This window comes from Nematolebias whitei, chromosome 15, assembly GCF_014905685.2.
Source record: "Nematolebias whitei isolate Nwh7 chromosome 15, NemWhi1, whole genome shotgun sequence".
Taxonomy (NCBI): Eukaryota; Metazoa; Chordata; class Actinopteri; order Cyprinodontiformes; family Rivulidae; genus Nematolebias; species Nematolebias whitei.
In genome coordinates this window covers 21,800,567-21,827,865 of record NC_056512.1, presented here as the reverse complement: position 1 = coordinate 21,827,865, position 27,299 = coordinate 21,800,567, and the positions used below count along the sequence as shown (strand labels likewise).

Here is a 27,299-nt window from a genome sequence, read left to right as displayed (position 1 = left end):
ATAACAATAAAGATAATTTAAAAATCTATATACACGTTGAATTTGCATTTAAGTGATGCAGTTGTGATCACCATGCATCTCAAAAATATACCAAAGACTCGCATGTTTAGAAAATGACTTGCATTTTCACAGAATGTGTTTTAGAATAAAGTCCATGCTCAATAATCCAGGTATAATATCCAACATTTTTCAGTCAGGTCATCTGGACAGTTTCTTTTTTTGTGCTGAAACGTTTCGCCTTCGATCCAGAAGGCTTCATCACTCAAGGAAACACACAACAAAACTGATTCTTCCCCCAACAGCTGACTCCAAAGTGGAACAAACCAGTTCTGCTTGTGATAAGATGGTTTCTTTGGTACGCATCTTCCTTGTTGACAGTCTTGTCAAACTGGTTGAAAACAATGAAAAGACCATCTTATCACAAGCAGAACTGGTTTGTTCCACTTTGGAGTAAGCTGTTTGGGGAAGAATCGGTTTTGTTGTGTGTTTCCTTGACTGATGAAGCCTTCTGGATCGAAGGCAAAACGTTTCAGCACAAAAAAAGAAACTGTCCAGATGACCTGACTGAAAAATGTTGAAATGTATTTTAGAATTTTTTTATTTTTACGGACACCTCTTGAGAAGGTGGGCTTGTGATCGGAAGACTGACGGTTCAAGCCCCAGTACCGACAACATCAAAAATGTGGGTAGGGTAGGTGAAGCACCCACACCTGCTCCCACCCTCGTTCATCCCACTCTGGGCCCATGAGCAAGGCCCTTAACCCCCACCATGTGCTCCCTAAACAGGTCTCTCTTGAAAATGAGTTATCGTGGCTCAATGAGACTACCTGTATAAATAAAGGGTCAATGAAAAAAAAAGATATCGTTTTTACCTACACACAGTCCTCACCCACCTGGAGAGCAGAAATTCTTACATCCGTATGCTCTTTCTAGATTTCTCCTTGGCCTTCAACACCATCACAGACCCTGGTGCAGAAGGTCTCCTTTCTTGGACTGAGTCACACACTGGGGAACTGGATTCTGGACTTCCTGACCAACAGACTTCAGACTGTCAGGATCCACAACATCGTCTCCTCCTCCATCACCCTCAGCACTGGCTCGCCCCAGGGCTGCGTGCTGAGCCCCCTCCTGTTCACTTTGCTGACATATGACTGCTTGGATAGACACCCCAGCTGCTGCATGGTGAAGTTTGCAGACGACACAGCAGTAGTGGGACACATCATGAACAATGATGCGTTCAAGGAGGTGGAACACCTGGTGAGTGGTGCAGAGACAATAATCTCTCCATCAGTGTGAAGAAGACCAAGGAGATGGTGGTGGATTTCAGAAGAGACAAGAATCCTCTTCACCCCCCACATCAGAGGAGCAGCTGTGGAGGTGGTTTCCTGCTACAGGTATCTGGGGGTGCATATATCCAGTGACCTCAACTGGAAAGCCAACACTTCCTGTCTGGTCAAGAAGGCCCACCAGCATCTCTACTTCCTCAGGAAGCTGCAGAGAGCTAGGTTTGGGAGTTCTGTCCTGATGAGTTTCTATCGCTGTGTGGTGGAGAGAATGTTCTCTGCACCTGCATCACTGTGTAGCACGGCAGCTGCACTGCTGCTGAGAGGATGGCTCTGCAGAAGGTGGTTAAGGCTGCACAGAAGATTGTGGGGAGCAGCCTTCCACCACCTCGGACCTCTACACATCACGATGCAGGGGGAGGGCGCTCCGCATCATGAAGGGCTCCACTCATCCTGCACACAGTCTGTTCCAGGCCCTCCCCTCAAGCAGGCGGCTGAGGAGCATTCTGTTAATTGTTAGGTTTCTTGATCTGGGACATGAGTCCGAATTTCTTACCATAAACATGCAAATGTGAGCTGGTATGACAATAAAAAAATCCTTGAACTCTTGAACCTTTAATCCTCTGAAGTTTTGCTCATGTCACTCTGAAGAGTAATATTTCTTGAGATATGTTTACGTATTTGCAGTCATTTCAAATGAGCATGTTTCAGAGTGTTACTTTTAGGTTTTGTTATTTCTCCAGCAGCTTTTATCATCTGTCTGCAATAAACTCCCAAGCACTGCAAAGAAACTACGCGTTTTCAAGCTGTGCTGCACTATCACTCAAAGCAAACACGTTTGGGCCCCTGCTCCACGTTTCCTGCATATCACACAGTTGTCTTGTTGGCACCTCACAGGTTGTAAACCTCTTAAACAAACATTCATATTACACTGGAATAGCACGGTTGTTCTGAGGGACACGTCCATTTAGTTCAATATCATTTCCATCTCAAGAGGCTTTCTGTCTATTTCAACATGGAGAAGGAAATAGCAAGTTGTTAAGAACAACACTTTTTCTTTTATTGTCTCATCCTGGCTGGTAAACAGCAGCTGAACGATGGTAATTTGTGACGTAGCCACTGGTATGAGAAAATTGACTCTGAAACAATTTCAATTAATATGTCTTTTTAACGGAGGCATCAAAACTCAGGAGACCCAATTGAGAAGTAAAGGGTTGTATGAATCCTTGAGAACATCACTGCCTGACCAAAACATAAATAAAAAACATTTGGACCTGTAAATGTACCAAATACCTTTGGAGAAAAGGGTGATGAAATAGAAGACATAGAAATAATCTGAAATGTGAAAATCTTGATTTAATTTGGCCACACCACAAAATTTGTCACCTATTTCACTCCATCTAGGGTGTTCCTAAATTTAAAAAATGACCCACTGACTGTTTAATGAAAAGCTGAAACTTAGGAGTCAGTCTCCCCACCATCACAGACATCTACACCAGATGCAGGAAGAGGGCCACCTGCATCATGAAGGACCCCACTCACCCAGCACACACACTTTTTGCCCCTCTCCCCTCAGGAAGGAGGTTGAGGAACATTAAGTGTAGAACCACTAAGGAACAGCTTCTACTAATAATCACTGCGAAAAAAATCACATCATGTTGCTGCTGATCTGTTTCATGTTGTTGCTGATCTGTTTCATGTTGTTGCTGATCTGTTTCATGTTGTTGCTGATCTGTTTCATGCTCATATGCTCACACAGACTCATGCTCGTGTTCGTGCTGCTGTTCGACATAATGTTTTTATACTATTAGAGCTTAGTGTATATTTAGTTGATGTTTTTCTTAGTTCATATCTTAGATCTTATTACTGTTTTTCTTTTACATTTTATTGTTGGATGTAACTGGGACCCTGTGTACATAATTTCGCTCCACCACATGTACCACATGTGGTGCGAACGACAACAAAGAATCTCTGACTCTGAAACTTGATAAAGTTGTATTTTAAACATAGATTGAGAACTCAAGCTCTAGATTTTAAATCATACACATCAACACAGCATTGTCAAAAATGGCTCATAAATATGTTTCAGCCTTTACAAATGAAAAAACCTGAGCAACATTCAGAGACTGTTTCAGTGAGGGCGATTTCTTCATTGTTTCTTTGTCATTGAAGCAGATAAAATGCTTCAGTAGATTCTGCAAAGACAAAAGGGCTTAAAATCAATGAAAAAGATCGCCCGAACAATAGGTGAGACTGAGTCAACAGTTTGGTCATTTCTGTAGCATGAGATCACTGATCAACTCAGAACACTGTGGGGAAAAGATTTACATCTAAGGTAAAAGTCTCTTATAATATCAAGTCAAACGAGAAACATTTACTAGAAAGTGGATGTAAAGAGTCAATTTATTTTTGTTCTCTGTACATTTCAAACCACTCTGAATGTTTGGGAATAAAAAAGCCAAAGAAAATTTAAAATAACTCAGTGGCTATTGTTTCTTTTTTAAAACATTATTGATTGCGCTGATAAAATTAGATTAGTTTGCTCCAGACAGACCAAAAAATATGAAATACAGTATCCTGAAAGGTCTGATTTAAAGCAACATCACTTATAAACACTAGGGGGTAGTGTAGAGCCATTAAATGGACAATTTTGCTGTGGCTGGAGCTTTTGATGGAATATTTGCAAACAGATAAAGTCTGTAGTATACATAATCAATCAATTGGATCAATTTAGGGGATGATGTAATGGTATATTATATTTGTATTTGGGTAATCAAAATCAAAATAATTAATGGAATGAGTTCAAATTTGCGTAAAGTCAAAGATTTCTGATTGATGACAACAACAAAATCCAACATGGAATATAGTGTTTGCATAGCCTCGTGAAAAACAACCATTACCAAATCTCACTGTTTTTATTTCTGGGTCAGTGAGGTAACAATTGATTTGAGTGGAGCAAGGCTGACGTGGATTGTTGTCATCTTGAAACAACTTCGATCTTATTTATAAACCAGTCAATTTTGCATATATGGTAATTCCAGCAAAACGGTTATATTACTCCTGTTATCTATTTTTACTGTCTGCGATGCTACATTGGAAGATAATGAACATTTTTATGTACGAATTTCCCATTTTAGTAAAAACTAAAAAAATAAAATATAACGTTTATATTCCAATGGCCAGAGAGGAGTGATTTGATTATATGCTATAACGGCCTGCCACACCGTAATTCTTTGGGTAAAAGTTCAGCAGCATGTAGCCCCGCCCACTCCCCGTGACGTCACGCCCAGTCCCCTGGCTGTGAATGGCTTCTTCTGTATCGCGCTGCAGGCACGTAGCACATGTCGGAGACGGAGCGGAGCTCTTCGAGCAGAACCGAACCGAACCCGAATAAGACAGATGAGGGGGAGTGGTTCTTCAATTCACCCAGGAGGAGATGAATCGATTCATTGAAAACCTCCAAGTCTGTTTTTATCCAAACATCTCATTCATCATTTGACTGCTGCGGCATTTTTCACCTCATGTGACGGAGCAGACTGAGTGAACTTTTATTCAGCTGCTCAGACTGGAAGGAAGAAACTACAGAGAAATGGAGAGGTGCAAAAACGGCTTGTCGTCGGACAGAAACGTGCTGTGCCTCTTTGACGTGGACGGAACCCTGACAGCTCCAAGAGAAGTAAGATGAGCACCCACTTAGCCCTTGTTGTTGTTGTTGTTTACTCGTCATTACACGCCTCCTCCTCTTGCTCACTCCTCCTGCAGCCTGAGAGAGCACACTGTGTCCTCATTCATGTTTACACTGCACCATCTCACACCCTGGAGTCAGTCTGATCCATTAACAGCTGCTCTGGAAAGTGTCATTATAAACATCATTTATTGTCAAACTGCACTGAGTCCACTTACATCATTTTATAGCAGGCACTGAGATCACGTGTGTCTTTATGTAGAGCATCACCCACATGTCATCTCTGTTTATACTGTAACTACACAAATGTTGCTTTTTAATAATCTGTGCTTTTTGCTAAAGTGAGTTGTCGAGATGACTTGAAGTGCATTTTCCTGTTGCCTTGCAGAAAATCCACCCACATCTGGATGAGTTCTTCCAGACTCTGAGGAGGAAGGTGAAGATCGGCATCGTTGGAGGCTCCGACTACCCCAAGATCGCAGAGCAGCTCGGGGAGGGAGATGATGGTGAAAAAGCTTCCTGGTTTCATTTTGCAGCAAGGCGGGCGATAGTGTTTTGTGTGTTTGTGTGTCTGTTAGCAAAATATTGCATAAACCACTGGACAAATTTCAATGAAACTTTCAGAAATTAGTCCCTGGATGTACTTCCACATGTGAATAGGCTTTGGTGTCAGCCTGAGCCAAGATGGCTGCCGCAGCTAACTAAAGTTAAACAAGAAAAAATGGCTGTAACTCTGACAGTTTCACAGATCCTGAGCTACAATTAGGTGTGGGAGTAGCTGGAACTAATCCTCAACACTTAATCCATGCACTAACAGATTGTGCAAGATTTTTTTTGTTTAAGTCTTTGCCATTAACTACTTGGAGTCTACTCTCTTTGTCTGTTAGCAAAAAATCTCGTGAACCAGTGGACATATTTTAATAAAACATTTTAGGAAATAATCAATTCGTGTAAATCTGCAACTGAATAACTTTTGGAGCCAACACAATTCAAGAAGGCTCCTACTGTCGACAAAACTAAGAAAACATGAAATTAGCTTTATTTCAGTCAATTTCACAGATTTGGAGCAAGGCGTGGTGGTAGATGAGAGTCATTCAGACTCCAGGTGACATTCGGTGTGCAAGAGCTGTGGTTATAACTTTAACGTAACCGTTGGAGTCAATCCTGCTTGCCTGTTAGCAAATTTATGAACCGCTAACAGATTTTAACGAAACGAACAACTTTTGCAAGCAATCTAATTCAAGATGGCCACCTCAGCTAGGAAATTATTACCTTCCTTTGCTTCACCACACGCCTGGAGCCTCATTTCAGTAAACAATAGTGCGGAATGTGAACTGCACCATTGCTCATGGGTAATATTACACGCTTCACGTTTTTCTTACTGCTTAATTTGCTGCCACAGCGCACAGTGGCTCAGCGGGCGTCACACAGCTTCTACGACCTCCCTGTTCAGGCTGCGCTGACTCATTGATATCTTGTCTGACAGTAAATATTATGAGAACAGCTGGAACGCAGACGCTGGTTTTATCTCCGTGCCAAGTTCACTGTGGGTTAATGTTTCCTTTTTGTTGATACAAAAACAGCTGATGTTGTTGCGTAATAAAAGAACTGAGGCGTCACTGGAGAGGTGTTTGTAACACACGTAGAAATTTAGATGCTCAACATTTTGGGACCTTTTGTCTTGTTTTCCCGGTCAGACCAGCCGTTTAAACTCAGACTCTGAGGAGGGAGGTGACTCTTGCTGTATGGAAATATTAACTGGTTTGATATTCCCGTCTGTTGTTTGGATGGCATCTTGTTCAAGTTGTGTTTACTTGTCATATGCAAGTTTAACACAGGGTTAACAATGAATTGTTTAGGATGAGAAGAACCAATCTGACTCGCTAAAAAAAATCAAAGAACAAACAAACAAGAAATACGAAAAGCATGCAATAAGAGTACACCAAAAAAAGTACCAAACAGGATGAATTTGAATGGATAAGTATTTCAAGGTAGTAATATACAAACCCTTTCCAAAAAATTTGAATATCATGGAAAAGTTGTTTAACTTCCATAATTCTATTCAAAAAGTTAATCTTTAGTAGATGATAGATTCAGGGCCCACAATTTAAACGATTTCAAGTATTTAATTGTTTATTTTTACATAATTTGGGCTTCCAGCTCATGAAACCCACGAAAACAGGAATTTAAAAAATTAGAATACCGTGAAGACATCAACCCACACTACTCAGCTTTTGCAGAAAAAAGAAGAAAGAAATTAGGATCACAACAAATCAATCAAAATATGGTACTTTCAAAACGATATGTCAGTCTTCAATACTTGGTTGGGAATCTCTTTGTCTTAATCACTGCCTCGATGTGACGTGGCTTTGAGTCAATCAGCCTGTGGCATTGACTGGGAGTTATGGAAGCCCAGATTTCCTTGATGCTGTCAGTTCTTCTTTGTTGTTGGGTCTGGTACCCCTCATTTTCCTCTTGAGAATACCTCATAGATTCTCAACGGGGTTTAGGTCCGGTGAGTTGGCTGGCCAGTCAAGCACTGTGGCATGGGCATCAAACCAGGTTTTGGTGCTTCTGGTGGCATGGGCAGGGGCCAGGTCCTGCTGCAAGATGCAACCTGCATCTCCATACAGATCCTCAGCAGAAGGAATCATGAAGTCCTCTAAAACATTCTGGTAGACTGTTGAGGTGACCTTGGATTTAAGAAAGCAGAGTTTACCAACACCTGCACCGGACATTGCACCTCAAATCATGACTGAGTGTGGATATTTCACACTAGACCTCAAGCAGTATGGGTTCTGTTCCTCACCCTTCTTCCTCCAAACCCTTGGACCTTGATTCCAAATTAAAGCCACACTTTACTTTCACTGGAAAAGAGGACCGAGGAACCCGACAGTTGTAGTCCATCTCCCGGATGTGTCTGAACGTGGTGGGTTTTGAAGCTGTGACTCCCGCCTCATTCCACTCTTTCCGGATCTCTGCCAGATTCTGGAATCCTCTCTGTTTGATAATCCGCTGAAGCCCACGGTCATCTCTTTTGCTGGTGCATCTTCTCCTGCCACATTTGCCCTTCCACTAGACTTTCCATTGATATGCTTGGACACAGCACTCTGTGGACAGCCAGCCTCCTTAGCTATGAACTTTTGTGGCTTATCCATCCTATGGAGGGTATCAACGATGGTCTTCTGGTCAGTTATGTCTGCAGTCTTCTCCATATTGAACCGAACTGAGACAATTGAACCAAACTGAAGCAATCTAGTGACACCTGGGGAAACATGTGCAGGTGCTTTGAGTTTAGTAGATGATTAGTGAGTCACACTCAGTTTAAAACATTCATGCCCTGCAAAATTTAGGCTGATGTCTCTACAGTATTCAAATATTTTTTATTCTGTTTTCGTGGGTTTCATGAGCTGGAAGCCCAAATTATGTAAAAATAAACAAATACTTGAAATCATTTAAATTGTGAGCCCTGAATCTATCATCTATTAAATATTAACTTTTTGAATGGAATTATGGAAGTTAAACAACTTTTCCATGATATTCTAATTTTTTAGAAAGGGTCTGTATACTATACCACACATAATCAACATATACCACATGGGTTGTGTGACAAGTTAATAATTCAACCTCAATGTCACTACCTGTGCAATATCACAGGCAGTGACATTGAGGTTGAATTATTAGTTAGTTATTTCCAGTTGTTCAGTGTTATTTATTGAGAGTTCAGTAATCTGACAGCTTGTGGATAATAGCTGTCCTTTAGTCTTTTTGTACGTGATGACAGACTCCTGTATCGTCTGCCTGAGGGTAGTAGATGGAAGAGTCCTTGTGCTGGGTGGGTGTGGTCCTTAATGATGCTGCGTGCTTTACGCAGACATCGGCTGTGGTAGATGTCCTGGATGGTGTGGAGACTGCTACCAGCGCTTGTGGTTCTACTATAAAGTTTTAGTTTTTCAGGGTTGATGCCTTCACAGTTTAATACGTATTCTGAATGTTTCACTTTGTCTTCCATCTTGACTCAGTGGGTAACACAACCGTCCATCAGAAGGCTTTTTGTTACAGATGTATGCCTTGCTGCTTCTGAACCACATGGATATTTTTGTTGTTGTTGGTTTTGTCCCTTCGTTTATTGTCTTTTGATATTTTAATGTTAGGTACTTTGACAGTACTGGATTTCAGGCCTCTTACTAAAAGTCATTTGGTCCCTGCAGTAAAAGTCTGGTTTATTCGTTTCCGATAGGGTTTGGCTCGGTTGCCTTTTGTCACAGATTATATCTTTAATAGACAGAATTTATAGATACAAGGGTGGCTCCATTCACGGATGATGTGGTCCTGTTGATCTCATCAAGCTTGGACTTCAGCAGAAACTGAAATGGTTTTGCAGCTGAGTTGAAGATCAGCACCATCATGTCCGAGGCCATGATCCTCAGCCAGAAAGCAGTGGACTGCCAACATCATGTTGGGAACAAGCCACTGGCACAAGTGGAGGAGTTCGAGTATACCAAGGACGTGTTTGGAAATTGGTGAAGAACAGAGCAGAACCTTGACAGGTGGATTGGAATGGCATCTGCAGTGATCTGTCTTACTGATGAAGGAGCTAAGATGAAACGTAAAGCTACCAGTCAATCCACCAGCTCCTTTGCATCAAACGTAGCCATTTGAGGTGGTTTAGACATCTACTGGTAGTAAGGACGTCTTCCAAAGAAGGTGTCCCGCTGGGAGGAGACTTCAGGAGAGATCCAGAAGTCACTGGAGAGACTAGATGTTAGATCTGTTCTGGGGACACACCAGAGTCCCTCCACATGAGCTGGAGAGAAGGTGGGAGGAGGTACAGGGAGTTCAGTTTAATCTTTTGCAACACTGGTCATGAAAAAGCAGCGATAGAAGGAGGGGTGTTAGATGGTAGATGAAATCTTCAAATTTCTGTTTCAAAAATCTAAATTATCAAATTAAATTATTTTTCAAATGTTCTCTTGAGGTTCGATTTGTACAGTTACTATAATTATCCAGAATTTTGCTATCATTACTTGTAAAATGTTGAAAAGAAAGACTGAAGTTCTCTGTTTCAACATTGTTCTTGTTCTCCATTGAATACAATGATGTGCAGATCATCATATTCTGCAATAATCTGCTAATACAGAGCCACCTGATTTGTGTAAAAATATTTGTTTTTCGTTCTCCTCCTTAGTGAACGGTTGATTCCTGATGTAGTTATAAAGGTTTTCAAGGAACAGATGAAAACTTTCTTGTTTCTTTTTTCTTCCAGTGATTCACAAGTTCGATTATGTGTTTGCTGAAAATGGAACAGTTCAGTACAAAGATGGGAAACTTCTCTCAAAACATGTAAGTGAACGTAGCTCTGTGACTGCATTCCATGTGAATTACATTCACTAACGTTATTACATCATTACACGTGAAGAAAGCTGGTGACCCTGTAGAGAAACAGTGAATCATGTTGGAAGATACACTTAGAAGGACCGAGGTCATTTAGCACTTTTTATTTTGTGACCATTTTGAATCAAGTATCCAACAAAGTTCAGTCAGGCCATCTGGACGGTTTCTTTTTTTGTTGAGACGTTTCGTCCTTCATCCAATGGACTTCATCAGTTTGAGGAGCCACAAACATATTCATTCTCATAAGCAGCACATCCACATAGTGGACCAACCAGTTTGATGGTGATAAGATGGGTTATGGGGCCCGCCCTCTCCCCCGTCGACTCTTCTGAGGCAGCCATAGCCAAAGTGGACCAACCAGCAAACTGAGTGGTGTTCTGCTTGTGGGACTGAGTTTGTTTGTGGCTCCTCGGACTGATGAAGTCCTTTGGATGAAGAACAAAAAGTCTCAACAAAATAAAAGAATCCGTCCAGATGACCTGACTAAACTTTGTTGTGTTTTTTTTTACCTGGATTATTGAGCATGAACTTTGATATTTTAAAGTATATTTACATTTTGTTTTAATCTCCCTGCAGGCGATTCAAAACCAGATTGGGGAGGAGCTGCTGCAGGATCTGATCAACTTCTGTCTCAGCTACATGGGGCTCATCAAGCTGCCAAAGAAAAGGTGATCTGCTGACAGAATACAACACAGCAACTTAAAGAAGCAGCACAAATCTTTTAAAATGAAGCTCTGTGGAAGAGTCCTGAATATTAATACCTTATCTTTTGTAAATATCTCTTTGGTTCGCCTATGATTGGAGAAACAAAATTTAATCCTGACCAGATTGACTAGTGAGTTTCTTAGTGTTTCATGCTAATGCTAATTTATAAACCTTTACCTCACCATCAGCTTTGCTTTACACAGCCACAGGCTGCACCAGAAGTGCTACAGCTAGCCGCTGCTGCTAATTGGGCTTTATCTGTAGAATTCTTTTAAATATAATGTGAAATTAGCTGAACTGCCAATAATCAATTGAGATGATGCTGCTCAGATTAGCTGTTAGCTCGTCAATCCAGTCTGAATTAAACTCAGTTTAGGTAGTTCAAAGAGCCATCTACCACAGCTAACATATTAAAGGGATCGACTAGTTGTTGTTTTTTAAGTATTGCTTTGTCAAATAGCACCAAAGTGTCCTTTTTGAGGACGAGTTGTTTTAAACCCGACGAAAAACAATGGACCCACATTTGCTATCCTTTAGCCTAGCTTGACTTTGGCCTTTATTTCCATACTCCATATTCTTTCATTAATGTTTAGGCTGTAAAGGTGCAAACTATTGATAACTGTTAAACAGAACATAACTCCAAAAACAACTGAACTATCCCTTTACCAGGTAATGGTCTTTCCACATTTCCAACTAAAAAACAATCTAAATACTAATATTTAAAGCCCCCCAGGTGGTGTCATACACGAACGCTTGACATTTGACCTGCCTTTAAGGTTCAGGGGATGGTTTTACTCCTCTGCACCAATCTGTCAGAGCAGAAGACGTTCCTCTAGGAACTTAAGGGCAGGAATGAAGTTAAAACTCTTCTCGACACAAGAATAAATCACTGTTGTCAGAAAAAAAATCCAGGTTTTGTTCTAACTAGGTCCCTTTAGCATTTATAATGATTAACCATCCACATTTTTCATCCTGCAGGGGGACTTTTATTGAGTTCAGGAACGGAACAATTAACATTTCCCCCATCGGTCGAAGCTGCACGCCCGAGGAACGAATAGAATTTTCTGAATTAGATAAGGTAAGCTACTTTGTGCATCAGTGCTTTATTAATCAGTCACGGGTCAAATGAAAAAAAATGTGTTCTCTGATCGCTGCTCCTAAAAGTGTCAGGATTACAAAACGTTAAAGGTTAACAAATGTGAGCAGTTTCAATGGTGCAATCGAAGAGCAAATAAGCTGGAACAAAGCCTGGTCTTATCTGTTTGGGTTTAGCAATTCCATTATCGTTTGGTATGAGCAGCTGACGCCGCCTTTGTTTTTTCTGATTTGAGACATGGACACAAAAAAGGCAGAACAATGCTCAGCTGTCCACACAGTTTAACCAATGTGGACTGATAACAAAGCCAAGCGATACAAAGGAAGTTTATAAAAGCAGAAGAGGAATTAACCATTTGTTTGTGGAGAGAATTAAAGTCCCACCACTATAATAGTTGAGTTGTCAAATGTAAAAACAAAAACTTTAATGAATGTATTGTTAATCATTCAATCAAGCCTTTAGTTCGTTTTTTATAGAAAGGAAGAATTATTATGTCAGCTGTTGCAGATAGTTTGGAGAAATATGGTTTTATTGTCCCCCGTCGTGGAGCGAAGTGAGGATTTAGAAACACCCTCCATTCATTAGTCTGTCTTGTGAGCTGGATAACTTTAAATAAGTGATGTACCTACTTCCATTTTGGTGTTTGGCTGCATCTAGACGTAAGACAGATCACTACTGAAAATTGGGTTCCCACATCAAAATCCAGTGCAGCCACCAAACCACCCCATCATTTTAAGAAATAATGTTTTTTAGTTTCAATAGTTCAAAAATAGCTAAGAGCTAAATGTGTTGCTGCCATTTTATACTGAACAAAAATATAAACACAACACTTTTGTTTTTGCTCTCATTTTTCATGAGCTGAACTCAAAGATCTAAAACTTTTTCTATGACCACAATAAATCTTTTTCTCAAATATTGTTCACAAATTTTGTGTAAATCTGTGTTAGTGAGCACGTCTCCTTTGCTGAGATGATCCATCCACCTCACAGGTGTGGCATATGAAGATGCTGATTAGACAGCATGATTATTGTGCAGGTGTGCCTTAGGCTGACCACAATAAAAGGCCACTCTAAAATGTGCAGTTTTATCTCACAGCACAATTCTCAGTGTAACACAATGTCACAAGTTGTGAGAGAGCGTGCTGTCGGCATTCAGACTGCAGGAAGGTCCAGCAGAGCTGTTGCCCATGAACTGAATGTTCATTTCGCTACTATAAGCTGCCTCCAAAGGTGTTTCGGAGAATTTGACTGTACATTTAACTGACCTAACAACCGCAGACCACGTGTAACCTCACCAGCCCAGGACCTCCTCCACAGCCAGCATCTTCACCTCCAAGATCATCTGAGACCAGCCACCTGGACAGCTGCTGCAACAATCTGTTTGCATAACCAAAGAATTTCTGCACAACCTGCCAGAAACCATCTTAGTTCATCATCCTCATCAGGGTCTCCACCTGACTGCAGTTCATCGTAACAGACTTGAGTGGGCAAATGCTCACATTCAATGGTGTATAGCACGTTGGAGAGGAGTTCTCTTCACGGATGGATCCTGGTTTTCACTGCACAGGGCAGATGGTGTGTATGGAATTGGGTGTGTGAGCTTTTTTACTGATGTCAACTTCAATCAAGTGGCCCGTGGTTGAGGTGGGGTTATGGTATGAGCAGGCTTATGTTATGGACAACAAACACTGGTGATTTTTATTGATGGCATTTTTAATGCACAGAGATACAGTGATGAGATCCTGAGGCCCACTGTTGTGACATTCATCCACGACCATCACCTCATGCTGCAGCATAATGCACAGCCCCATGTTGCAAGAGTGTACACAAATCCTGGAAGCTGAAACCATTACATGGCCAGCATACTCACTGGACATGTCACCCATTGAGCATGTTTGGAATGCTCTGGATCAGCATGTACGATATAGCATGTCCCAGTTCCTGACCATATCCAGTAACCTTGCTCGGCCATTGAAGAGTGGACCAACATTCCACAGACCATAATCAACAACCTGATCAGCTCTATGTGAACATGTGCTGCACTGCATGAAGCAAATGATGGTCACACCAGATACTGACTGGTTTATTGACCCCACCCCCACCCTGATATAGTAAAACTGCACATTTTAGAGTGGCCTTTTATTGTGGTCAGCCTAATGCACACATGTGCAGTCTAATCAGCATCTTGATGTGCCACACCTTTAAGGTGGATGGATTATGTCTACAAAGGAGAAGTGCTCACTAACAGATTTACACATATTTGTGAACAACGTTTGAGAGAAAAAGATTTATTGTGCACATAGAAAAAGTCTTAGATCTTTGAGTTCAGCAAAAACCAAAGTGTTGCGTTCATATTTTTGTTCATTGTAAATAAGATCCAATCGCTAAAGTTTCACAGTCGCTCTTTAATTAAAGTTTTATATCTTAACCAAGTTTGCAATGCAGAGCTGTTTACATGGATTCATGTGATCATTTGCAAGTGTTAAAAACAGTAGTAGCAGCCAGCTGTTGCACTTCCCGTGCAACCTTAAGGCACTTTTAGCAGAAATATCTGAACATTTTTGCCAAACAATTTAAAATAAATTTAATAGTGAAACGCCATAACATTTTTGAGACTGGAGCTGTTTTAAGACGTCAGCAACATTAAAAAGTTTGACTAATTTTAGAACCTACAGGTGCATCTCAAAAATTAGAATATTGCGAACAAGTTCTATATTTTATGTCAATCATTTCAGAAACTCGTGTATTAGATAGACTCTTTGAACATAGAGTGAAATATTTCAAGCCTTTATTTCTTGTAGTTTTGATGATTATGGCTTACAGATAATGAACAACCAACATTCAGAGTCTCAGAGAATGAGAATAATCCACAGTCAGCTTCTGGTCCCTTTGTCAGTGTGGGCAGGAGCCAAGTCCTGCTGGAAAATGAAATCAGCATCTCCATAAAGCTCGTCAGCAGAAGGAAGCATGAAGTCTCTATAAAATGTCCTGGTAGGTGCTGCGTTGACTGTGAACTTCAAACACAGTGGACCAACACCAGCAGAGGACACGGACCCAAACCATCACTGACTGGAAACTTCACTCTGGACGTCAACAACGTGGATTCTGGACCTCTCCACTCTTCCTCCAGACTCTGGGACCTTGATTTATAAATGACTTGAAAATTTACTTTCATTTGAAAAAAGGACGTTGGGGCACTGAGCAACAGTCCAGGGGCCTCATGTACAAAAACTTGTGTGGATTTCCTACTGAAACAAATTGAGAAAACCGCGTACGTACAAATAAATCCAGATGTATGAAACCGTGCGTACGCATGAATCCAAGCACACTTCCTTTGTTCATCCCAATCAACGTGGAATTGAGCATACATGAGGGAATACCTGACACCCACCTTGTCACACCTGCATTTAAATATACAAACATATTTAAATCTGCCCTGCACCTGAGGAATCTCCTCTCTGCACAATCAAAGCATGTCTACACATGGGAAAAAGAGGAACTTCACAGAATGTGTATTGGAGAAGCTTCTAAATGAGGAAGAGACACAAAAGAACAATCTGCTTGGCACGCTGTCCTCTGGCATTAGTGCAAAGCACAAGAGGAGCGAGTGGAACAATGTGTGCAAACCTGTAAATGCTGTGGGGCGAGAGCAGCACACACCCACATAAATTAAAAAGAAATGGTCAGACATCAAGGTGGATGTGAAGCGGAGGACGACTGCCCATCGCCACTTACATGGACGACACTGTTGTTGTAAATGAATGCAGCAGTGCACGGGAGGAGAGCTGAGGCATATCGCACATTACGCATGCGTTTTATTGACAAAACACATACAGAAACAATCAGGAGCTTGATAGAACGCTTTGAAACTGTAGATTAACCAGCAAAAAAACAGGAAGCCACTCACTTGAACCACTGACTGGTAATGATACGGTGAAGACAGGATGATACGTGGGGGCGCACAGGCTCCATGCACATCAGGGGGATTAAAATTAGAGAGATTAAATGAATTTACTCACCAAGAAACCACCCATCCCTCACTGTGCAAGCTTGTAGTTTGTTCTCAACCATCCTGTTCATTAGAATTAATCGTGCGTTGAACCAGTCCGCCTCGCCACCGTGTTGGTTAGCTGCTTTTGTGCATCACCTATAATTTGCACTTTAATTGAATGAAAATGCTTCCTGTTAACATCAACATATTCATCCTGTGATGCTTTCATAGCAATGTGTTTGCAGTCGATAGCTCCAATTAAATTAGGAAAACGTTGGTCTGTTTAACTGAACTGTAGGGAACTTGATACACATGGTTGACTTACAGATAACTCCATCCTGCACAAGTGGCATGCATCGACTCAGGGTGGACTGGCGCAGTCTTGATCAGTCTGCCAGCTCCATCTGGAATGCCCCTGTTGCAGGAACCCCAGTGTGATCAGCAGCTGTATGTGCACGGGCAGCGCACGGCTTCTCACCGTGTAGCGCTCCAAGAAGGATTGCCCTTGGAAGCCTAAAACCACTGATGAGCCTCGTAAGCCAGAAAATCCTCTCTGTCTCTAAATTCACGCTCTCTGCGTATTTGCTCTCTCCTCTAATAAGGCTAAAGCCATTGTTGTTAAAGGTATTTTTGCACCACTTTGTGCATGCTTTTATATCCACTCATCTAAATGCATGCATGTGGATGTATGAATTGTTCAGCTTGTGTGTCCGGTGTGTACAATAATAGTTTCCATGTCATTAGTTTCCCAGTATCACCTCTAAGTGTCACCAATGGACCAATAAAACATACAAACGTGCGTACGCCAGCCATGAAGTTTGCGTGGGGCTGCGCACATTTCCACGTTCATTGCATTCTTGATACGTCTGAAGTTTTGCGTGAAAAAGGACGTACACGTTTGTGTGCATGCACCCCCTTTGCGCATGAGGCCCCAGTTGTTCTTCTCCTCAGCTCAGGTAAGACACTTCTGACAGTGTCTCTGGTTCAGGAGTGGCTCGACGAGGAATGAGACGTTTGTAGCTCATGTCTGGAGTTAATCAGCTGATTGGGGGTGACACCAGGAGTTTACAATAGTGAACCTCTTCATAATATTCTAATTTTATGAGACTCTGAATTTTGGTGTTTCATTATCTGTAAGCCATAATAATTAAAATTACAAGACATAAAGGATAAAAATATTTCACTTTATGTGTAATAAATCTGTATAATATGAGTTTCACTTTCTGAAATGATTGACGAAAAAACAAACTTTTTCATAATATTCAAATAAATTTAGATGAACCTATTAACTGTTGTTTTTTTATGTAATTTAAAAAATGTCTCTCTCAGTGAGCTCGCTTGACCACCTCACTCATAAAAGCAAGTTAAACCTGTACCTCTTAAACAAACAAAACATTTCGACTGTAGAAGGTGAACTCAGGTGAAGTGGAAACTGTTGTGTCCTCTGATGAATCGCTGTGTTTCGAATATTTAGAGGAAACATTTTGTTTATTTTTGTACACAACTCAAAAAGTATGAAAAGTTTGTCTCTGAACTGTTGAGAAACTGAAATCATGAGTCCACCATGAATAGAAAAAGATGTTTCACTTTCATAACTTGGGATTGATATTTCCAAGTTTCAAAATACTTGTGTTTATGCAACAATACCAGCAGACTGTTGCATTTTGTGGCCTTTTATTTTTTACACTGAATCCAAATTTCATCTGGAGCTGTGTAACCAGCTGTACATGTGTGACTGATTAAAGAAAAAGTCACAGCATGGATTGATATAAATCCTTTTTTGGTGTTTAAACTCTAATCAAAATTTCACTTTTTTTTCACAGAGAGAAAAAATCAGGGAGAAATTTGTTGCTGCTCTGAAAAAGGAATTTGATGGAAAGGGACTTCGTTTCACCAAAGGTGAGAGGTTTATCACTTAAAAATCTGAGGCCATAACTAAGACCAGAACACACTGTAAGGGTGCATTCACACCAGTATGGAAGTAAATATGTGTCGCTAGGATTTGAATCAAAAATGCCACTGAAATTTTAATGTTGCATGTTTGTATTTAATTTTTCAGTGTTAAAATATATTCAGAATACATTTTTAACCTAATAAAAATCATTGTCATTATTTCTATATGTTTGAAATTTCATTTATTTTCACTTCAAGCTAAAAATTCACACTATTATTTCAAAGTGATCACATTTTCAGTAGCTGTTTTTCAGTTTTAACTTTTCAGTGTTAAAAAAAATTCGGCATATAAAAAAAAATTAAACCTTTCAAAATTCAAGCTCAATACTTTCAGCGTCCTTAGATTCAACTGGCTCAGTTTCACCGTCTGAAATTCACCGTCTAAAAATTCAGTGTAAAAAAGGCAGGGTTACTTCAGGTCACAGACATTAGCAAAGGATGTCAGAATCCAACACCCACATCCACTTTCTTAGTCACATGATGTTACGCTTGTCGCGCTCATTTTGAAGGAAAACAGCATGTCCGAGGTGCTCGTGGAAGATAACTCTAACTCAACGGTGAGTTTAATGCTTTCATTTTTCTGTAGTATGGTTTATGAAGTGCTGAACTTAATGCACAAAAAAAAAAAAAAAACAGAAAAACAGCTACTGAAAATGTGATCACTTTGAAATAATAGTGTGATTTTTTTAATTGAAGTGAAAATAATCTGTGAAATTTCAAACATAGAAATAATGACAATGAATTTTTAGGTTAAAAATGTATTCTGAATATTTACTTCCATAAACTAGCCCTGTTTAGTCCGCTTTAATCAAACTCTAGTCTGTTTGCTTACAAAGTCCGGTTCGTTTGGGGAGGTGTGAATGCGCTAATCAAACGCAGATGCGGACCAAAAAAGCGAACTCTGGTCCACCTAAAAACCTAGGTCTCGGTTCGATAAAAGTGAACTCTGGCGCGGTTCGAATGCATTGTGAATGTAAGCGGACCGGAGACCGCTCCAAAAACAGGAAGTGGACTACAGCGCAGGGCAAACAAACGTGCATTTCTCTTACCTCATACGGAGCCGTCAGCCGCCTTGTGTGAAAAACAACATTCTCCATGGTCTTCTGCCTCATCTTCTGCTCTTGCTTGTTGAAAAATGACAAAACAGAAATCCTAAAACAGCAAAAATTTAACGCCACTTCATTTTTGTTTTTACTTCCAGAAGATGAAGAAGAAGTGTCTTCTTCAGAGGTTTTGGTGTTGTGTCCTTCAGTAGTTCTTGGTGCAGTGCCCCCACAGGCGAGGGGGGGGAACAGACTGACTCGAATGACTCAGTTCAATGTGAATGCAAACCGCACCAGCTGAAATGTAAACAAGTATTCTGAATATTGGTCCCCAATCGAACCGTGTCTACCGGACTGTCAGGTGTGAAAACACCTTAAGAAAACCTCTGAAATACCCATGCCTCACGTCAGGTGATGAGAATGTTCACATTAACATAGTTAAAATACAGAGAAAGAGCATACATAGTTAGATTAAAGATACTTCCAAAACATCTGTAGCTTGTATTTTTATGTTGTTTAGCTCACAATCAAAGTTTATTGGTGACTGGATCAGAATAATGCAAGACGGACAAAAAAACTCTGGTTAAAAGGACTCCATTGTTGTTGTGGGTTCTAAGGCACAGAGCGATCGCAGATGTGTGTAAAAAGGTAGTACTGTATCTAGGGATTGAACGAGTATATAATTTTTAAACTCGACATTAATATAATAAAACCCGAGTAGAACTCAAGTATTTGATGATGTCATAGATCTCAAGATACAAAAATAAATAAATAAATAAAACCGCCAAAAAAAGGTAATTATTTACAAAAAAAGACCAACAAAACATTGGGTGCGTATATTATGCTCCTACCATTTATCATACTGCAAATAAGTTACAGGAAAACTAAACTATTATTATTAAACTGCAAACGTGAAGAGACATGCAGCACGTCAAAAACAAAACTTAACCGAAACTGGTTCTGGTTCGGTGCATTGGACCCGGTGTTACACCATACTCTGTGACCTGCAACAGTGCAACACCGCCCCCCTACGGTCATACGGTGGTCACATAATATGACGTCACTACGGATACTCGACATAACATTTTTAACCTCGATAGATGTCCTAGCAATCGATGTGTAGATTACTCGAGTACTCTGTTAATGCCCTAACTGTATCATTTCTCTAATTCCACTTTTGTCCAATCTACCCTGAGATTTTAAAAACTGAACTCAAAAGCAATTTTAGAAAACTATTATCTATATATATATTTTTTTTTTTTACAAAACTTGAGGACTAAACGGGCCACAACAAATTTTGTGCCAACCTCCTGTAGACTCCCTAACAATCTGAGTCAGCTCCTTCATTTTTTGTTAGTGTATAATGTTTTTATATTTTTTTAGACCTTGTCCACATGGAAAATCAGTTTAAAAAAATAAAATAACGTTCCTTATTTTTTAAAATATCCTTGATGACACATCGTTTCCACAAATGTCTTCATTCACACAAACACAGAAAACAACCCAAACTGCTGTAGTAGCTATGCCAGGCCTGAATGTGATGCTGCGCACACATAAAGTACAAAAGTACACTAAAAACAGGAAACAAGGCTCGGAGCATGTGTACGAAGCTTACACACTGGATGTGAAACGTAAACAGAAGGAGAGGACACCTCGAGTTGTGAGTTAAATTAGAAATGAAGCTGTGACGTCATCGTTTTCTAAAGTTGCGTTTTGGCTGTCTACACAATAACAGCACGATTTTTCACCCTGCAACGTTTTTAAAAAATTTCACTTTTTGGGCTCTAAAGTGTCATTTCCATGTGGCTGCAAGACCAAAATAATAAATATTGTGTTGAATTTATAAAATTGTTCGTGTGTGGACAGCCCCTTAGTGTCAAGGATATTTTATTGTAGTGTAGCAATTTTATCCTGGAGATATTTTTAAAATCCCTTTAAGCCACATTTTGTGTTGCACTTCTTTAATGAGTTTTTGTCTTTCTCTGTTCATATCCGATGTCTTTAACACAAATGAAGTTACTCACAGAATAATGAAGGAGCTTTGACCTTTGGCCTTAGTTTGCATGTGGACAGAAATTACAACGGTTGCAGAAAATCTCAGTTTTTAAAAATATTCGGAGCAGTGTAGACTGGGCCTGAGAGGAATTGGGTGTTTAAAATAAATTGTTTTTGTTGTGTTTATTAGTAGCTTGTGAAGCTGACCGCTCCAAGAATAACCAAGAACGGTGCCTCAATAAAAAGCCACGCTCTCTGACCTGTCAGGACGTCTTGTTTGTTTGTCACCCTCTCCCCCGATGAAAACACGCTCATTAGTATTCTATTTACCGCTAATGACAAACCAGTTTTACATTTCTCGTCTGTTTGTTGCTCCTTGTCAGCCGTGAAAGAAAAAAGACCCCTCTGCCTCCCACCAGACTGATGGGTTAACGATTAGACACGAGCTGTTCCCCTTCGCCCTCGTTGCTCTGTGACAACACGCCAGCAGCAGGTTGATTGAGCCGCTCCGTGTTTGCCTACGTGCTCTGCAGGCCGGGTGACGACGATTACGTGCGAGAGCTGACAAGCAAAACAGGCGAGCTTGTTTTTCCTTGAAAGTGTTCTTGATAAAGATTCTACAAACTCCGCTGTTTCTCCTCTCGTGATTCGGGTCGCTGAAGCGTCAACGTGTTATGTTAGTGTTGATGCTGTGACAGACGGTTGAGAAAATGTGCAGAGTTGCAGACTTTCTTGTTTGCCGTCCTTTAAGAGTTTATCTAAAGGCAGGGTTGATCTTTTTGTCTGATAGGACTGATCTTTGCGGAAAGTGTTGCCTAAATGTCAACCGATCTGCTCTGAGGGGACAGAATGTAATGAGATATGAGATGTTTTGCTTCAGGTTTTCTTTATAAATAACTCCAGGACTCACTATCACCTGCCCCAAAGGCAAAAGGCAGATCGCTGGTGTTTTTATCCATGATTCTGTGTCTGTACCTTTAACTAAATATCTCATCAAGTAATGGACAGATTTTAATTTTGCTCTTTGATGCAAATCATTAGATGCACATGTACAACTGATTTAGTTTTACGGTCGGTTTAATTCAAGATGGCCGCCATAGCAAAGCAATCATAGCAAAAACAAAAATGGTTGTAACTCACTAAATATTTTATCTACTGAGCTCAAATTTGATGTAGTTGTAGCTAAGAGTGATCCCCAATCTATTCTCTAAACTGATGAATAAAAATCTGTTTAAAACATTGCCATTAACTGTTAGTCAGTCCTCTCTGTCTGTTAGCAAAATATCTCATAAACTACTGAGCAGGTTTCCATGAAACTTTCAGGAAGTAATCATTCGATGTACATCAACAACTGAATAACTTTTGGAGTCAATATGATTCAAGATGGCCACCACATTTAACACAAGTTTATCCTTCTCAAAAAAGGCTGTAAAATATTGAATTTAACAGATATTCAGTTAAAATATGGTATGGTAGTAGGTGAGAGTCATCCTCAAAACATATTCTAAGTAATAATAATGATAATACTTTATTTGTATAGCACCTTTCAAACAAATGTTACAAAGTGCTTCACATTAATCAATTAAAACATCATAAATGACATCAGAAACACAAAAGTATACCAAATCAATTAAAATATATAACAATATAAGAAGAAAAAAAGAAATTCAGATATTAAAAAAACTTATTAAACAAGTAAGTTTTAACTAATGATTTAAAAGAAGACAATGAAGAGGCCTGTCTAATATTTAGAGGAAGAGCATTCCACAAATTAGGAGCCCTGACCATAAAAGCTTTACCTCCTTCTGTCACCAGTCGAGTTCTGGAAGTGGAAAGTAAGAACAGATTTAAGAATCGGCGATTGCAAGAAGGGATGTAGGGGGTAAGAAGCTGAGATAGAAATTATGTTGCAAGACCATTCAGGGATTTAAAAACAAACAATAAAACTTTAAAGTAAATTCTAAAAACCACAGGGAGCCAATGCAATGAGGACAGAACTGGAGTGATGTGCTGATCTTTATGGGTTCTTGTGAGAACTCTAGCTGCAGTGTTTTGTACTAGTTGAAGACGATTAAGAGAACTTTGGGGCAGACCAGAAAATAAAGAGTTACAATAATCAAGATGACAAGAGACAAAGGCATGAATAAGAGTTTCTGCTTTAGCTAAAGAGATAAAGGCTCTGATTTTGGCAATATTCCTAATTTGGAAAAAAATGCTGTTTTAGTGATGTTCTTAAAATGTATAGAAAAACTTAAGATCAGAATCAAAGGTTACCACCAAATTTCTGGCTTCACGAGTGCCATTAAAACCAAGAACAGAAAGGGACTGAACTACTAAATCCCTTTTGGCCTTGGGTCCAAACACCATCACCTCAGTTTTATTGTTGTTGAGTGAAAGAAAATTATCAGATATCCAGGTTTTGATGTCTGTAAGACAGAGAGTAAGTTTATTGAGTGTGGAGAGGTCTGATGGGTTAATAGCCAAATAAATCTGGGGATCGTCTGCATAAAGATGAAAAGAAACATTGAATTTATGAATAACCTGACCAAGTGGTAGCATATAAATAGAAAATAATAGTGGCCCAAGAATAGACCCTTGGGGGACACCACAGGTGAGAGAAGCTGAACTGGAGGAATTATTGCCAGAAATTACCTAAAAAGTTCTGTCATGAAGATGAGATTTGAACCACCTCAGAGCAATGTCTCTAACACCTAACCAATAATTTAAAGTGCTAATAGATCATGTAAGTTATCATGAGATTGTGCATGTTTTTTTAGGTTTTCCCAAAAAGATATTAACTGTCAAAGCTCATCCAAAAATCATCTTTATTTAAAACTTGTTTTTAAAACTTGGTGGTGGGTGAAATGCACTCCTTCAAGAAATGCTGTCATGTGTATTTCACATTCTTCTTGGTAACTTTTTGTCTAACTTGATAATTTGCCTGTAATGAATAAAGTTTGAAAAGTTAATTTTTGATATTGTGTGTTGTTAGAAACAATTTTTAATCAGAAGTGGGAAAACGCGCTGCAGGATGTTTGGTTACTAAAGTGACTGAGTTGTTTATGTTGAAGGGTTGAAGGTGACAGAGGCACGGAGAGGGTGTGTGAGAGAACAGCCTTCTGATTGGATGCTTGCTGGAGACTAAAGCAAGAAGTAAAATCAAATAAAAGGGAGCGCGAGCCAGAAACTGCTGACATACTGTTTTTTGTTCGTGTTTCATAGCCGACGTGTTCATTGAGTTGATTTGCAGCTCCTTGAAGACGACATTTTTATTGCCTGCTGCCATAAAAAGCAGGCGGTAATGTAAGGGCGTGTGTGCTTTTCTGTCTGTTAGGAAAATATCTCAGAAACAACGGAATGGATTGCCTTGCAACTTTCAAAAATTAATAATGAATGATCTGCAAGTAATTAACTTTTGGATTCAGCCCAATTCAAGATGGCCACCACAGCTAGTCAACCTTAGCGTATACAACAATGATCATAACTCAGACACTCATTTTATAGAGAGTGAGCTCAAGTTTGCTGTGGTAGTAGCCTCGAGTCATCCCCAACACATTCAACTTTATTGTCCATAACATTCAACGAAATGGAGATTTGTCTTCCACACATCCTTTGGTATGCAGTTATGTTGGTATTAACTGTTGGGATCAAAGTCATGTTTTGTGTGGTAGTAGCTGAGACTCATTCACAGCTCGTAGTTTAAGGGCTGATGGATCACATGGGATCTATAAAACATTAACATGCAGGCTGGTGTGAATGTGCATTCCTGTACTGGTTTTATTGGTAAAGAGCTGCTTTGTGTGGTTAAAGCAACAACATGATGGTTGTGTTGGGGTGTGTCTTGTTTCAGGTGGTCTCATCAGTTTCGACGTGTTCCCTGAGGGCTGGGACAAGAGGCTGTGCCTGGACCTGCTGGAGAACGAAGGCCTGGACGCCATCTACTTCTTTGGCAACGAGACTTCAGACGTAAGTTCTAATATTTATTTTTTAATGTTTTGGTAAACCGATGTTTTAACGACAGGAACACGACATCTTTATACACGATCATGGAATGTGTTATTGAAGCACCTCGTCCGATTTGAAGGGAGAAAACTCACTGGTGGACTGTGTTTGTAGTTGTGGGCCTTGGCTGTATAATTTACTAACACAACCAGGAAATACATTTGTGTAGCTGACCAGTCACAACAGACTGCAGAATACCCCCCCCGCTAGATCCCAATATTTGAAGACTGGCCAGCTGACAGGTTTTTTTTTTGTTTGTTTTGTTTTTTTGGAGCAAATATGATGTCACAAGAACGAAATACCAAAATGTGAAAGGACCGGTGATGAACAAGTCAGACACAATAGTATCAATTCTGGTTTTATTTACACTGAGTAATAAGTCAGGGCAAAACAGGAACCCTGGGGAGCAAGGTGGTAAGATGTAGGTTTCCAAAATCCTGTACAGTCACGAGAAGATCCATAGTGCTCAGGAGGGTTTGTGGTTGGAGGGCGAGGTGAGCAGCTGAAGGGTGCACAGGCAATGTTTACAAGGGTTCACTAGGACATCCAAATACTCAGGTAGGTCTCTGGAGGTTCACTGGAAAGATCACAAGAGAAAGATAAGTAATCACAAGGCTTAGAGATACACAAAGGACTAGGAGCACGAACCATACACAGGGTAATGCTTCAGCATCAAAGGAGAGTCATCAACTGCCTTATATAGTCCTGGAGCCTCATGCAGGTGTGGACGTACGGCGCCCTCTGGTGACCAAAGCAGGCATGAAGCAGGACCAACATCACAACACATCTTCTTGTCTCAAATAAACACTTGAAATAATTTGGACTCTTAAAAATGTATAAAAAGTGGCAAACATCGGTCAATCTGTCTACATCTAGTCCGTACTGTTAACTTTTTCTGACATGCAGGATTTCCTGATGTCAACAAGTTCATCTGCATCATATACTCCTGTTTAATAATAAATTTTAATTCTCAACCCAAACTAAGTGCTGTTATTGGCAAACCTTAACATTTCAAAGCACACAAATGATTAACAGAGGAAAGTCATGCCAGATGAATGAACAGAAAGAAGTTCACGTTCCCTGAACACAAGTGTGACTTCTAAAGACAGACCTCGCTTGGAAATGAGTCCTCGTGACTCAGTGAGACTACCTGTAGGAATAAAGGTTGAATAAATAAAATGAATACAGGCCACCTCAGCAAATCACCCAATCTCAGCAGACTGGATAGAAAAAGGGGCGTTAGATTTTATGCACTTTTTTTAATGGACTTGGTGAAGCAGCTAATTCCACCTAAAAACAATGTTCATGTGAAAAGTGTAAACATAAAGTTGCTCTTTGTTTTTTTGGTGTGTGTTTTGTGAAGTTTTGAGTGGAGGTAAATGTTTAAAGTGTAGGAGTGTGGTGTTGTTTTACTCAGCAGTGCACTCTCATAAAGCCGTGCATGTTAAACTAAGGAGTGGTTGAATGTTAGGTAAGCCTCAGCTGGATGGTTCTTGGATTTCTGGTTTGGTTGTACTCGAAAGCTAAGAAATAAAACGGATCACGTGGCGCTGCTGCAGTGTGTGTACTGTGTGTACTTTGTATACTGTGTGTACTGGATGATAATTTCAGTGCTTCTCTCTGTAGGGAGGAAACGACTATGAAATTTTTAACGACCCTCGGACTATTGGTTTCACCGTCTACTCTCCCGAGGACACAGCCAGACTCTGTCGAGAACTTTTCTTTGAATCTTCACCCCGTGACTCCTGATGTTCTGGTCCAAACTCTCTACCAAGAATCTTGTCTGAACTGAGTAACAACCAGAACCCTGAGCCTAAACTATTCGTGACGTGTTGAAAGGTACCACTACTGATCTGTCTGGATTATTAATATAGATTTACAATATAATGGAACAGCAGTCAGGGGGATTTGACAACATCTGATTGGTAAATTGCACTTTTCAAGTTTTAAGTACTAGGTTCGACTGCTGAACCGAATCATGTGACCTGTAATTAACAACAGAAAAGGTACGAGGACAGTTAATCCTCCAGATTACGTTGAGGTTAAAACAAAATTTGCACTGATGTGAGCATGATTTTATTGAAGTGTTTGTTATTGTTATGAGATTAAGGCTCCGTCCACACTACTTTATATATTTTTTAAATTGACACTTT

The 27,299-nt window shown here is 40.0% G+C and overlaps 1 protein-coding gene across 1 annotated transcript; it reads left to right on the top strand.

Moving 5' to 3' along the window:
- Positions 1–4,572: 4,572 nt before the first annotated feature.
- Positions 4,573–26,915, top strand: LOC119422126 (phosphomannomutase 1). Its single transcript, XM_037689476.1, has 8 exons — positions 4,573–4,959; positions 5,357–5,474; positions 10,235–10,311; positions 10,939–11,030; positions 12,046–12,145; positions 17,977–18,052; positions 24,995–25,110; positions 26,773–26,915. The coding sequence occupies exons 1-8, from the start codon at positions 4,873–4,875 to the stop codon at positions 26,893–26,895; spliced, it is 789 nt and encodes a 262-aa protein (XP_037545404.1). The 5' UTR covers positions 4,573–4,872; the 3' UTR covers positions 26,896–26,915.
- Positions 26,916–27,299: the final 384 nt, after the last annotated feature.